This window comes from Artemia sp. Qi Xiang Cuo, chromosome 4 (assembly GCF_049724085.1).
Source record: "Artemia sp. Qi Xiang Cuo chromosome 4, ASM4972408v1, whole genome shotgun sequence".
Lineage (NCBI taxonomy): Eukaryota > Metazoa > Arthropoda > Branchiopoda > Anostraca > Artemiidae > Artemia > Artemia sp. Qi Xiang Cuo.
The window spans coordinates 57826636-57842234 of NC_142797.1; the positions used below are offsets into that span (position 1 = coordinate 57826636).

The 15599-nt window shown below is 33.9% G+C and overlaps 1 protein-coding gene across 1 annotated transcript in view; it reads left to right on the forward strand.

Moving 5' to 3' along the window:
- LOC148953274 (potassium voltage-gated channel subfamily KQT member 1-like) overlaps positions 1–14106 on the forward strand; it is a 271309-nt gene extending 257203 nt beyond the window's left edge. The window contains exon 10 of the mRNA XM_089087598.1: positions 10920–14106. Within this exon, the coding sequence (XP_088943724.1) occupies positions 10920–11060 (141 nt within the window). The 3' untranslated portion in view covers positions 11061–14106. The remainder of the gene's footprint in view (positions 1–10919) is intronic.
- The last annotated feature ends 1493 nt before the right edge of the window (positions 14107–15599 follow it).

Here is a 15599-nt window from a genome sequence, read left to right on the forward strand (position 1 = left end):
TTTCTCAGTGATCATTCCCACCTTGAATTTTCCTTACTGATCTCGGCAAAGAAAAATAGACCCTGGACAAATAACCCTTTCAGAGAATTTACTGGAATAATGTAGATGCTTTGTTATACCATTTTGTTCTAGATTCTCACCTTTTGAAGATTAATGTTCCGTATCGCAGGCTATCTTCTGTATGTAAAGGTAATTCTACCGGTATAGATTCGTATCTTACTTAAATTTGAGTGCAACAATGACAATTTTGTTATAATTGTCAGAACTTTGAACCAATTATTCCCCTATTCCTTCCTGGCAATGTCATAAATAAGAAATCCAGTGTACATGGAAAAGATGATTTTGTTCCTAAACTAGCAAAAAAACATGATTTTATTAAAATAATAATGTTACGGCCTATAAAGCTTCTTGGTGTTTGGTTCGATGACTATCTAAAGTTTAAATCTCTTTTGGTGATAATTTTTATCAAGCTTATATTTTTTACATAAAATTTGCGCCAACTTTTGTCTTCTATAAACCTAGTTCGATCCTATTCTACATTTACAACCGTAAGTTTTTTTTGTATTCTTATGACCAACCTTCTCTCGAATAAGCTGATTCTATTTACAATATCTGTCTAACCAAAGGGAGCATGTAGGATACTATAAGTACGCATAAGAAAACAGAAAAAAAATATACTGAAAATCATTCTAAGGCCAGCTTTTCTAAATTAGAAGGAAGGTTTGGTTCTCTTCTTTATCTCTTCATCAAAATCGATTATTCATCAAAAATACCAAATAGCTTGCCAACGAGTTTGGGAGTAAAAGCTATAGTATATAGCTTTCATCACCGCCTCATTCCTCCATTAAAAGAATACTTACTTACCAATTACGACACAAGACTGAGTAGCTACAAGAAATTAGCCAGAGGTACCCGACAAGTGGCTTTTCTGGGTCCTTCTGCAAGATTATCACCAACAAATGTGGACCGGAAAATGGACATCAAGCACTTACTTGCCAATTACGAAAAAAAGCTTACCCTTCATACTTAAACTGAGAAATATCCTCAGTCAATAATAGATCATAACAGTAACTCCGTGATTCCCAACGCCACTTATTAGTCACTCTTCGTTATTTTAAATTAATATCGTCACCATGCACAATACTAGCCTTAAAGTTATTTTGGGTAGCCAAAAGACCGCTTCGTTGGCTATTTATCGTCCTCGTCCGCTTGATTTGGTTGTCGCTCGGATCATCATCCTCGGAAAGTTTGCGTATGACCACCTTCTATTTTGCTCGGTTCTATGAAATTCGACTGAAGTATAAGATTGCGACGTCATCTCCTGGTTGGGTTTTCAGGAATTTTCTTTTTCAGAAAAGTTTCCCTTTAATTTCACATTTACCTTCTCATGGTTCTAAGGTTGTTTCGCAAAATTCCAAGTTTCTAGCTCGAACAGTTTAAATTTATTTTATTTTTTCAGTGCACAGCTTATATATTTCAGTTTTTTTCTTTGGTTTATATATTTGGAATAAAAGCTTTATTATTTTGTATTATAATTAAATTTGAACAATGATCTACGTCACATATTAGTTTATTCCCTATATTTATTCAGCCTGCTAATTTTATTTTGTACTAGCTGGACTTCTTAACAATAGTCGAACTGATTACTTAGTGACAAAAACAAACTGAAAGCCTTCCTCTATGTTGATTTTAAATAAAGAAACTATACAGGATGAAAAGCTCCGACGAAAAAAAAAACTTCTTCGGAAACTGACTCTTTCAATGCTATCTATGACGCTAAAGCTGACTGATCCGTAAAATCCTCTTTGCAAGGGCCTATTCTTTTCTCATTTTCTCTGGAGGCTCCCTTAGGAAGCATCTGGGATCGAATTGAAGATTGGCTCGGAAGCTGTCAAGTGTGATTGAGGTTTTTGTATACTCTGTTTAAAATTGACTATTTATCTCAGTTCGGATGGAATGCAAATTTTAACCTTGCAGACATCAGTCTATATAATGTTAGACAACGTTTGGTAGAAGTTATTAGAAAAGGATAATGTATGGGTCTGAGGTGAAATATACTTGACCTAGCTATGTTTCTTCTAACGAAGGGTTAAGTCATTTCTCTTTTTCGACGCAACAAGCTTAATTTGACAAGTTTTAATTTCTATTTATTTATTTTAATAAGGAGTAATAATGAGCTACTTCGACACACAATAAGTTCTACTTTATCTAAATAAATAGATACTTTTACGAGACTAATTAATAGGTTAAACCGTTTGTGACTAAATAAGTGAAACTTGAATTTTTTAACTCAGGGTCAGGAGCGTAGCTCTAGCAATTTGGGAGGGCAAGAGGGGTCTATATATGGGGATGCAAGAGCCATGGGATATCCTTCAAGGGAAACAGTGGCGGTTTTGCCCTCTCTTGCGCCCGGGGAAAAATTCTGATAAGGCCAAATTTTGACGAAACTATCATTCATTATTTTTTTATTTATTTAAATCTGACTGTTCTTACATTATACGGGAAAATAAATGAGAAAAATAAAAATTTCGACTAAGTTTCCTTATAAATATTAAATAAAAAAAACAAGTTTTTTTTAACTGAAAGTAAGAAACGACGTTAAAACTTAAGACGAACAGAAATTATTCCATATATGAAAGGGGCTGTCCCCTCCTCAACGCCTTGCTCTTTACGCTAAAGTTTTTATTGTTTAAAAAAATAAGAGTTGTGAGAAAGTAAAACTTTAGCGTAAAGAGCGAGGCGTTGAGGAGGGGACACCCCCTTTTATATATGGAATAATTTCTGTTCGTTTTAAGTTTTACCGTCGCTCCTTACTTTCAGTTAAAAAACTTGTTTTTTTTTTATTTAATTTTTGGATGTTTTTGGTACGACGAAGGTTTTGATACCGGCTCATTGTACAGGAATAATTAAAACAAGACTTGCAAATTAATTTTACTTTATTTTAAGTAAAGTGCACTCTTGAAACTTGTTGGATTAAATATACGAACGTTTTTATTAGTAATAAATATACGTAACTTACGAATTAACTTACGTAACGAACTTCTATATTCATATATTTTTATTAAGTATATTAGGGGGCTCGCCCCCTAGTCAATACCTCGTTCTTTAAGCTAAATTTCGAATTTTGTTCAAATTCTTTAAAAAATAACCCCTTAATCACAAAGGCCGTTATTTAGAATAAATAGCTCTTATGAAAGTACTACAAAATCTTTGGCTTAAAGAGCGAGGTATTGACTAGAGGGTAAACCCAATCATACACGTAATATTTTCTGTTCGTTTTAAGTTTTGATGTTACTCCTTATTTTCAGTTGGAAAACTTGTTTTTTTTATATTTAATTTCTGATCTTTTTTTTAAATAATGCTGGGAAATCCAACGCCCCCTTCATAGCAAGGTCCCTTCCCACCTGAAAACTTCCTTCATGGAAAGATCTTCCCAAATAACCCCCGACCCATCCACCTCCCTCCTACCAGAAAAAATCCCCCCTGAAAACGTCTGTATACTTCCTAATAACCAATACTATATGTTAATATTGGGTAAATTTTATTACTTTCAGCCCTCCCCCTGGGGACTTCGGGGGATTAAGTCATCCTAAAGGACATACTTCTAATACTTTCAACCATGCTGAACAAAATGGCAAAACTTTGATCAGGTGACTTTGGGAAAAAATGAGCGTGGGAGGGGGCCTAGTTGCCCTCCATTTTTTTGTAACTTAAGAAAGGCACTAGAACTTTTAATTTCCTTTCGAATGAGCCTTCTCGCGATATTCTAGGACCACTGGGTTGATACGATCCCTGTGAAAAAAAACAAAAAACAAATAAACACGCATCCGTGATCTTTCTTCTGGCAAAAAATGTAAAATTCCACTTTTTTTGTAGATAGGAGCTTGAAACCTCTACAGTTTGGTTCTCTGATACGCTGAATATGATGGTGTGATTTTCATTTAGATTCTATAACTTTTAGGGCATCTTTCCCCCTTTTTTCGAAAATCAGCCAAATTTTCTCAGGCGCGTAACTTTTGATGGGTAGGACTAAACTTAATGAAAAATACATTTTTGAATTCAGCATTGAAATCTAATTCTTTTAATGTATCTATTGGTATCAAAAACCTGTTTTCTAGAGTTTCGGTTACCATTGAGCCGGCTCGCTCCTTACTTACAGTTCGTTACCACGAACTGTTTGACTGCCAACTACGCCCTCTACTTTTTTTAACAGTAGTAGTGTTGTATTAGTAATAGTATCAACAGTAGTAACAATAATAATAATATTTGTAGTATCATGCAACATGTTGCCTTTTAGACAGTTGAACTCCCCCTCATGATGTCCAGGAGGTTTCAACTGGATGCGATAAGCCTCCCCAAATATATTGCTGATGTGCCCTTTTGACACAACTTCAAAGATAATTAAATACAGAAAAAGCCATTGGCGTTTATATTATGTTTTCAGAAGATAAGTGTGTTGTATCATCATGCATATATTGATTTACTTGAATGTTTCAGTTACTGTGGGCTAGAGTTTGTTCTATACTGTAAATTTATTATAATTATATAGAACTATAAACAGATCCCTTTATTCAAATCCTTATTACAAACAGGAAAAAGCATATAGATTTTTCTTCTTTGGAATAGTAAGAGACGAACCTCAAAGAATCAGGCAGCTAGCTAAGTCTAACATATGCAATGGTTTGTTCGAGTAGTAATCGTCTTTTAATATCAAATACTACCACAAAAGATAATATTATTTTAAATGTTTTTTATTAATTAGAAAAGCTCGTAGATTTGACAGTATCCTGATGTAAAACATAAGCTACTGCAGTGTTATAGGAAAATGCAGTTTCTTGTAAGAAATTTTATAATTTTGTTTTATTAACAAAAGTTTTTGACCACATCAATTTCCTTTAAAATGAGCCATTGAACAACTCTCCACGATGTTCTAGTGCCAAGCTATCTGAGGAGGAAAAAAAAGATGCCGTATATGCAGAATATCATGGTTGAAGCCACTTTTCTTGATTTTCAAGCCAATAAAATTCCCTTATTGTTCAAGCCAAGGGACGGTAAAATTCCTAAATAGGGGTTTGAGACAAGGCGGTTCTAATAGTACATTTTTTGTTTTGATTTAACACTTGTTTCAGGAGCTAAGGGCTATTGTATTTTTTAGTATTGGACATGATCATCTCTTAGTAAGTTGCTAGCTACTGCTGCAACCCGGATGATTACAAAGCACGGAGATATAGCAATTTTCTTCAAAATAAGCAGAGTTCTAAGATATTACAGTGCCCCCCCCCCCCTAGCCGCGGAGAAGGAAAAAACAGAGAAAAAAGATGCTTTCGATACAGATTATCGTGGTTTCTGCCACCTTCCTTGTTTTTCAAGCCAGTGGAATGTTCATGTTGTTCTAACCAAGGAAATGTAAGTTTCCTCTATAGGGGTTTCGTCCAAGGCAGGTCTGATTGTGCACTTTGTGTTTCAATCTAACATCATTTAGGGGTTTTGGGCTAAATTTTTTTCGCTATGGGATGTATTCTTCTCTTACTAGATTGCAGCTACCGCCACAATTGTGAAAACGTAATTACATCCAGAAAAAAGCCTATGCTTTTTTCTTATTGGAATAGTAGATGACGAACCACAGCGAATCACGCAGCAAAGTCACTCAAATATGGCACCTAACCCCTGGGGTGCAACTTTTGAAAAGTTATTTGTTCATTATAGTCTTAAGATGAGTGTGTTGCATCATCATGCATGTAATAAATTTCTTTAATTCTGCAGTTACTTTCGGTATGTTTCGGTCTTTAATATAAAAAAATTCTTACCAAAAAGTTTTGCTCATTCACAAAACATTACGACTCCTTCATGTTATTGTAAGTTTACATACCCTAGAAATGTTTACGGCTACTTATATTAATTAATATTTTACTTACTATGAGTTAGCGTTCGTTTCTTACTCAAATACTACTAAGTCGATTCTTTATGTAACAAACAGAAAAAAGCCTACGTTTTTTCTTCTTTGGAATAGTAAGAGACGTACCTCAAAGAATCAGCCAGCTAACTAAGTCCAATCTATGCAATGGTTTGTTCTTTTAAAGATCGTTTTTTATTGTAATCTTGTTTTTCAAGCCAAATATTTTCTTTGTTGTTCAAGCCAAGAGACTGTAAGTTTCCTATGTAAGAGTTTCTGACATGGCGGTTTAATAGTCTACTTTGTCTTCCGATCCATCATTATTTTTGGGAGTTATGGGCTATTGTATTCCTCAGCATGGAACGTGATCATCTCTTACTAGGTTGCTAGCTACCACTGCAAACCGGATTTTTTTTTTCTTAAAGTAGATGTTTGGATTACTTGACTCTGATACTTTCCTCTTTCATACTTTCTTTTCTTTCGCTCACTTGAGACCATATCTTGTTAATTTTTAAAATCATTTCCATAAGTCACGTGTCGAGGAGTCGGAACCTAGCAAAAAAAATAATTAAAAAATTTTTAAAAAATAAAATTATTGCTAAAACACCATAAATATTTTTGAAGTTTACATAATAACCTTAGCGATCCTGAACTGAGAACTAAAATAAAAAAAAAACTATCCTAAAGAAAGATAAATGTGCATAAATATTGCATTCACTTATTGCGTCATATAATGGTTACAACCTACAATTATGACGTCATCACTCATCAAGCTTGTACATGAAAATGTAGTGATTCTATTTTGAAAACTCTTTGTTTTTTATTTACAAAAGGCACTAGATGTATTAATTTCTTTTAAAATGAGCCATTAAACAACTCTCTACAATATTCCAGTGCCAAGCTAGCTGCGGAACAAAGAAAAAAAAAGAAAAAAGATGCCATAATATGGCATTAATATGGCCCCTCTTCTTGTTGTTCAACTTTCCGTTGTTCTTTTTGTTTATGTTTTTTTACAGTTGGTTGTGAGCCAAAGAAAGAAAGTAAGGAGCTCTGCTCTTCTTTGGTTTTATTAGCCTGTTATAACCAAATAAAATGGATACAAATTATATTTTTGATAATGTTATAAAACATATCAAAGTTGTGCTGGTTTTTACGGAGATGGGTTAAGGAACCAAAAGTTTGGCCATCTCACATTGCTGATCTTACGGACGTGCTTATTTTGAATTAATAATATATAGCAGTCCAACTGTCCTGATCCTGGAACCCCATGGGCATGCGCTCTTCCACCTGATGAGGGGGGGGGGGCATAAAACGATTAAAAATAGAGATAGCCTGTTCTTTCATTATGTCGTCAATAGGACATTTTTCTTCAAGCTATAACGAAGATAAGTTACTATATAGCAAAGAATTTACTCAGTTAATTTCAAAAACATTCCACAGTACTTGAATAAACAATGCACACACTTCAAACAAACATAAAAATTAAGTAGTGGACTCGGCTTTTACTAAAGGTGTCAGCAATGAGTTGCTGCAGACAACAGTAGTGTACTGTAAAGAAGCTTTCGGGTGGGTGATGGTGAATTTGACATAAACTCGGCTTTTTTTCTAGCTTTACCGTTGATACAAAAGTGCCTATGCCCTTCCACTTCCTTCAACTCCAGTGCTCTTCAAAGTAGACTAAATATCGCAGTTGAACTACGCACTATTCCAACACTATTCCTTGCATCGTGTTATTCAGTTTCATGTGATTTGAAAATGGTGCCTTAGCAAATCAAAAAGTACACCCTTTAAATCGTCATTGTCGAAACCTTCTGCTGCAAAATTACAATCCTGCTCCTTGAACAATAAGAAAAATCACTTTTTGCATGGGCAGCGGTGATATGTCCTTTTATCTTTTTCATCTTCGCTATCGAGGCACAGGAACATCATAGAGATAAATGTCTCACAAAATAATAAGGTTCCAGGTGCTGATAGTCTGGTAAATGAGTTTCTTAAATTTGGTGGCTCTGAGATTAGAAATAAGTTACTGAAGATTATGAGTATGTTTTTGAAAAAGGGGAAGTACCTATCGATTATAGGAAAACCTTAATTAAACCAATGTATAAGAAAGGTGACAAGAGTGAGAGTGGTAATTATCAAGGCACTAGTCAGGTATCTGTAGGTAGCAAATTACTTAGTAATACCTTGTATGATACTTATTAGACTGGGAGATGCTGTAGACAAAGTTTTAAGAGAAGAACAGTGCAGTTTTAGAAAAGGTAGAGGATGTGTCAACAAAATTTTCATTCTTAGGCTAATAATTGAGAAGTGCCTGAGCTACCAAACATCTTTGGTCCTCAGTTTTATAGATTATGAGCAAGCGTTCGATTCTGTTGATAGAAGAGCTTTAGGTAATGTCTTATCCTTGTATGGTATACAAGACAAATACATTGAAGTGATTAGTGTATGTACAAGAATAACACTGCTGCGGTTAAGGTAGGAAATGAGGTTAGCCTCTGGTTTCCTATTAAATCAGAAGTTAAGCAGGGTTGTGTTCTATCCCCCTTTCTTTGGATCGGTTTGATAGAGTTTGTCTTAAGGAGCACATGAAAGGCAATGGGAGACCACGGAATCAAATGAGGAGGAAAAACTCTCCTGGACTTAGATTATGCTGATAATTTAAGCACCCTAGATGAAAGTGTGAGCAAAATGAATGAACTTTTAGAGGTTTTGCGAGTTCAAGGTACTAGAATAGGTTTGAAAATTAGTGTTAAGAAGAGTAAGTCACTAAGGCTAGGAATAAGTGAAGATGAAAAGGTGACGTATTATTAGTAAAGACGTTGGGACCAGTGAAGATATTAAAAGTAGAATAGCTAAGGCTAAGGGTGTTTTTTTTCACAGTTAAAAAAAAGTTTGGAAGGATAGGAAGATAAGTCTGCAAACCAAGATTAGAACATTAGAAGCTACAGTAATGACAGTGGTCAAATATGTCTTTGAAACATGGGCGTTCGGAAAAGCGGATGAATTTTGCTAGATAATTACCAGAGAAACTGCCCACGGGTTTTTCTGGGGACCCGGCTGACTGACCGTATTTCAAACAGTAGGCGGTACAAAAAGTGTGGTTCAATCCCGCTTTCTAGGGTTATAATGAGAAAAAGGTTGAGATGGCTAGGGAATGTTTTGCGGATGAAGGATGAAAGATTGCCGAAGATTGTGCTGTTCGGCCAACGGTCTAGGGCTAAGGGGAAAGTAGGTCGTCCACGGCTGGGGCGGGAAGATGTCATAAAGAAAGATTTAAAGGAAATAGGAACTTCCTGGGAGGTGTAAAGAGGCTTTGAACAGATTGGGATGGAGGAGGAGCGTGTGAAGCTGTGTTGACCACAGGCGGCTTGGTGCTGCGGTGAGTTGTTAACAGTAGTAGTATTTAAATTCAAAACGTAAGAAATAGGACGCTATAAGGTATTATTAAGCATATCAATCACAAATAAGAGCTATATTGGAATTGGAGCTATATTGGAGTTTTGATTTAAATATTGGAAGTGAAAATTAAAGCAATTAAATGACTCCTGGAGCAGATCCCTTCCCCAACTAACAACTTCCATTACCAAGCTACAACTGATTTTACCTTTTTAGCTATAGTACGAATTTTATTATAACAAGCACTAAGTACAATTTTCTTTTTCGAAGATTTCGCTTTCATTCAGGAAATTATATTCACTGTATAAAAAAATTATATTCACCTTTCAAATTTTTCAACAATTCCATTTTTCTCGCATTTACAGATGTAGAGAATGTATTCTTAACCATTTTTGAAAGTTTTAAAACAAGAAAATCAAATCTTGAACTGATAGAACCTTAAATATCCGGGAAACAAATTTAACCTAAAAAAACGTGGTGAAACAGGAATTATAGTACATTTTCGCAATTTTTACGGTTAACTACGCTCACCTATTTACTTGATGATAAGGTTTCAAAGGCGGTATATTTGCATTAATATTAATATGGAACATATTAAGAAGTGTAATGGACCCCTGTTTTTCGTTTTTTTAAATATTAAAAACGAACATTGATTAATTAAAAAAAAATTACTAAACATAACTAAAAATTAACTCAAATCAACTAAAAAATAGTAATTAACTAAATATTATCTGCTCAAAGTAGAGATGATACTTAGTTTTAATTATCAAAGTTGGTACTTAAAAACGAACAGCAATTGTAAAGTTACTTAATAAATTATAATTTTTTCCAAATTATAGGGGGGAGGGCAACTACCCCCCCCCCCCCCCCCCAACGACGCCACTGCACAGAGTATTATGAAAACGATACATTTTTGGTAATCATTTACGTTTAAATTATTTATAAGGGGCAGTAGCGGAATTTCCATGAGGCAGGGGGGGGGGGGGAACTGTCCCCTAAGAAACCAGGTTGCCCCTTCCACTAGCTGAAATATAACGTCTTCAAAAATCTTGTCAACACTAAGATGGGCTTACATAAATGAAGCATCCACAGAAACAGATCACTTTTTTTGTATACCTTTCTCTTTATGGTTCTTTATGGCTCATTCTTCACTGTCATTTTCACTTGATTTGTGAAAATTGGCACCAAATTTGTCACCACCCCCCTCAGGATATTTATGAAATTGCCACTGATAAAGGGTTGAAATAATTTAAGCTACCGTTACTATTATAAAATCGATTAAATTTATGAGTTTTCTTTTCAGAGAAAAAAAACCCTTAGAGAAAGTAAAATATCTTTAACACTACTACCTGAGACTGTAGACGATAGAAGTACAGACTTAAGTTAAAAAGCATAGATATCTATATAATTCTGTAAAATAGCATTAGATGCCGTTAAGTTTGCCTCGAATTCCAACATGAATTTTGCGTCGATTCTGGTCATCGATTAGGTTATAATATCACTGACCAGAGTAAATATAGAAGAAAAAGATTGATGAGTTTAAATACAGTTACAAAGTATTATAAATTTTATACAAATTTACGAAGATATGCAGCTTTATATTCAACTCATTGTTTTTCTTAATTTTCAGCTTGCAAATCTAGACCGCAAAATTGATCATTTGACTTCGCTTGTGCTCAAACTGGCAGGTGATCAATCTGATGAAGAGGAGTCTCTACATAGACCTGATGAAATTCGGAAGAGAGCAAAATACTCAACAAGGAATAGATAGTCCTAATTAACCGACGGCAGGCCCGTTGAAATTTTCTCGATTTTCAACAGCAATCCCACCATGATGTCATCAAATTTTGCATTGAATCGTACTTAAATGATAGACATTTGTATGATTGTCAACCTAACCATAATCTTCATGTTATAACCTCGACAAATTCTTAATCCTGAAATTTAAGTAATATCTAAAATGTTAATTATTCTGTCTTGTATATTTTACACCTTTTACTGTACTTTTTCTAGTCGATTCAAATATTTTTTGCACTTAATACTGTAATTATGAATCAAGGAAAGGGAAAACAGCAATAACAGCTAATTTTCTGCCACCAAGAATTGTTACAGTGCCGTTAAAGGTATAATGTAACTGGTCGCAGAGTTGGTTAGATAAAAGCAATAAAAGTGTATACTATCTCTTAGTTAGATGTATTTTTACAGAATATGAGATTACAAGCACATGACTATCAAATCCTAAATTTTAAGTGTGGAATATTTCAGACGACAAAACTGAACGATTTTGGTACCCGCGTCGAGCCTCTCTGGATCTAAGGCACGGGCAGCAGCTTGCTTATCTTGATATCCAAGAAGTTTAAAGGCAATTAGCAACCTGGATGCTGATTGGCAATTTCGTCAGGGAAATCAATAGTGAAATAGGGATTATTTAGTGGTACCACGATCTGGAGAGTGTGCCAATAGGATTCTTACTCATTTAAACCTTTACACTAAAAAAATATAAGTCAATATTATATATAGAAGAAAATAGGAGATGAATATTTGTTCGTGTATTCATGAAAATTTATTTTTGAGAAAAATCAAATGCAATCTATGTCATTTATTGATTTTCAAAGGGTGCCGGGCTTAGGAAAATGACATTACGAATCTAGATGCCTTTGGGCCCTGACATTAGCCCCGATCTTAGAACGAAAGGAGCACCAGCTCGGGTATCGAAGGCCTGATTTTACTGAGAATATATGTTAGGGAGATATTTTCTTGCCAAAAATCAAGGGACTTATTTGATATTTTCATAATTTTAAAAGAGAGAGAAATTTAACTTCGACAAGTTTTCCACGGGGAAATTTCTTTTTTCCCAAAATTAACATCATTATAAGAACCATAGCCTATATTCAGCTAAAAATGCCACTTTATTTGTTTTTATTCCATGAAAGCATTGTATATAGTGCACAATAACTATGTTAGGTAAACTTTCAGATTGAGGCACATTTTCTCCGTGTTAATGCTGGCCTTTCCTACTGCTTCTCAACAATTACTCATTTGACACATTTTCAATTGGTAAAGACCCTCAAGTCATTTCTAGCATTCACTTAGAAAAATACTTCAGATATGCCCTTTGATATTTTGGCTGGAAACATATATGCCCACCAATTTTAGGTACAAATTTTTCCCTGAAGACAGATTAAGTTCCCTAAGTATAGAATCACACTTCTTTAATTAGTTAAATAGTGTACTACGAAATATATTGTATCCCTCAAAAAGTTCTTTGATTCTGAATAAAATCTCAAAGTAAAAAGCAGATTACTTTCTTGCATGTCATCCTTGTGTTTTTTGTTCTGTAAAAATTAGAAATACGAAAACTAGAAACACGGGTAAATATCTCCCAGAAATATTTTTCTTTTATCAAGGAACCGGAATTCCTGCGTTTAAAAGTGTTTTGAACTCTTTTTTTTTTACTTGAGCTGGCCTCAAACATTATTCACCTTTTTCGTTTGATCTTTTTTCAGTTTCTCAGAACAACTGAAGTTTTGAGAAAAATGGACAAAAGAATGAACTTTGCGAAGTTAGGTCACGTGCTAGAACTCGGCGACTGACTGATTTATATCTTTTCTTGGATCTTGCTCATATCTCTTTATATCCACTACACAACAAAACAAAAAGTGTAACCCTCCTTTTCTTTTCAATAAGTGTTTTTAATATCCTTACGAATACTTAGTGCAGAAACACTTTACTTGTTGTAATAAGTGTTTACACTTCTTAGTGTTTACGCTAAGTTGAAGAATCAAGCCTATTTAGACGCTATTAAGGGACTAGCTCTAAAATATTATTGAGCCTAAACAAATCTATGTATCTAACACTTCTTCCAAAAACGAGTTACTCTACCAGTGATTCTTCTTCTTATTTTAGGCAATAAGTGCACTTTCAAACGCACACTTACTTAAAAAAAATGTATGAGGGGCGACAGAAAACGTCGTTTCTCATTTGCTCCAAAATGAAGCCCATTTGTTTAGCTAATTTTGCGAACTTCTAAATTCTAGAAAAAAGTTCCAAGAAAAATTTCCCCGTCTTGTTTTACTTTCCTTTCAAAATTATTAAAGTCGATGCGCACACATGATTTTGAACAACACGGCATTTAAAATTAAAAATTCAAACCCTATTTTGAATAAAACTCGCCTCAAGTTATATTATTGCTACCCAAAAGGGAGAAGGGCAGCGGCATTGTCCTGGGGAAGAGGAGAAATCAATACCTTGTTAAAACAAAATATTTTTTCCATGAAAAAAAAAACCTTTGTCCTAAAGAAAATATCCTGAGTAGGTGGCATTGGGGAGGGGGCAGACCAGAAAATACTCTCTCACCAATAGCAAGACCTAAAATATAAATGAATGGCACAATCATTTATTTTTTGGAAGAAATGGGGTATGACACTTTCAAAGTCAAACAGGTTTTCCTTAACATTCGCCCAGCCCCCGAGTATTTACCATAGCTTGTTCTATCAGAGAAAACTTCTACAAGCGTCAGTGTGTCAAGTACTTCCCACTTCCAACTTAGCAAGTATAAGTTGAAATCTCTTAGAAAATTTACATTCCTTGGCAAGAGGTAAACTGCTAACCAGAAGTGCTAAAAAATTCTCATAAGAACCAATCAGTTAGTTAAAAATGCGTTATATTACACAACAAAAATTTTACAGGGAAAAGAAAACTATTTTATTTATTTATTTTAACGAAGAATTGTTTGCACAAAGAAGATTTTTCCAGAGCTTCAAGACACAGAAAAATATCTTTAAGCCAAATTTTTCTAAGTCTCAAGTAGCTCTAAAAAGGAAAAAGGGAATATAACGCGTTTAGGAAAATTCAAAGTTCAAGATATTTTGAAGCAAATAAGACTGGGGAAATGGATTGCACCACTTAATAAGACTCGTCTAGCTAAAAAAAAATAAGTAAAAAAAAAATTAGGTAGCCCATATTGAATGGCAACAGCGGCAATGTCCACGTTTTTTTTTTTTTTTTTTTTTTTTTTTTTTTTTTTTTATATAAAAGCTTATCTGACTTAATCTTATGCAATATATAAGGGAGAATAATGTTCTCTGCAATAGTAAATACATCAAAAATAACTTTTTTATATAACCCTTCCATAAATTGTAAATCTCTTGAAAATGTCAGAATTATTGTAGCCGGATTCTCTCTAAAAAGCTCATCCTTGTATCTAAATAATAGCTTACATTATATGAAATTCAATAAACCCATGATACACACCAATAGTGTCATATTTTGGATCAATTTAACGAAATCCAAATTTTTACTGCATAAATCAGAACAAGCTTCAATTAAAGAAACCCAAACCAAGGAATAAAAGCACAAGGAATAAATTAATTTCATAAATAAAGCTGAACATGGCTAAACTAATAGGTTTTCTTCCATTTTATCTCAAACGTTTCTGTTCAGAGACACTACTGAAATCATTCTTACGGAATGTTTTATATTTTTTACCTCATTAATTATATGCTACATTCATCAACTTCATGGCTTCAGAAGCAGAGGAGGGATTGTCAAAGCATCTCTCGACCCGAACTATGCTCCGGTGATAGCAATTTATAAATTTTTAAGTTTAAACTTCTTGTAATGCACAGATATACAATTGAATGATGAAAAAAATAGGATGAACTAGTTTGCACCGACTTTAGTTAATATGATAGCTTATATAAACTTAATAAACTTAGCTAATGTGTTTTTGACTTGATTCGTAGGTGCAGTCATTGTCGAATGACTAAATCTTCTTTGTAATAGTGAATTTCAAATTATTTATCGATGCATACGAAACAAAACAAGTAAAAAAAAAAGATATCATAGATACACCCTCTAATATTTATGGTCAAAAAAATATCCATCAATATAGAAATTTGCTTTTATGCACTGTGAAGGTCTAAACGTGAGTTAAAAACTATATGTTTGCTTAAGAAAAGATGAAGCAGTGAGGCAGAAATTAGACTCTACTGGTTATCATTTGTGCATTTTAATATATTATTGAGTAGAACAAACTAGGTCAAAAAATATTATCCAGAGTTAACTCTTAACATAAAAAGCTATATATTAGACAGCAATATTAAGAAGAATGACCAGGCAATGCGTTTACACGAAAATACCCAAAATACTTTCATTATGGTTGTAATTTGACACATTTCAAAAGGAATATTTCGCACAAGAACACGTTTGTATCCTATGTACGCATATCATTTAAAAAACACAACTCTATTTTTACAATTTCACTTTTTGGTCTTTCAATGTTGGAAACTATCAACCTGTTCTTTAGATT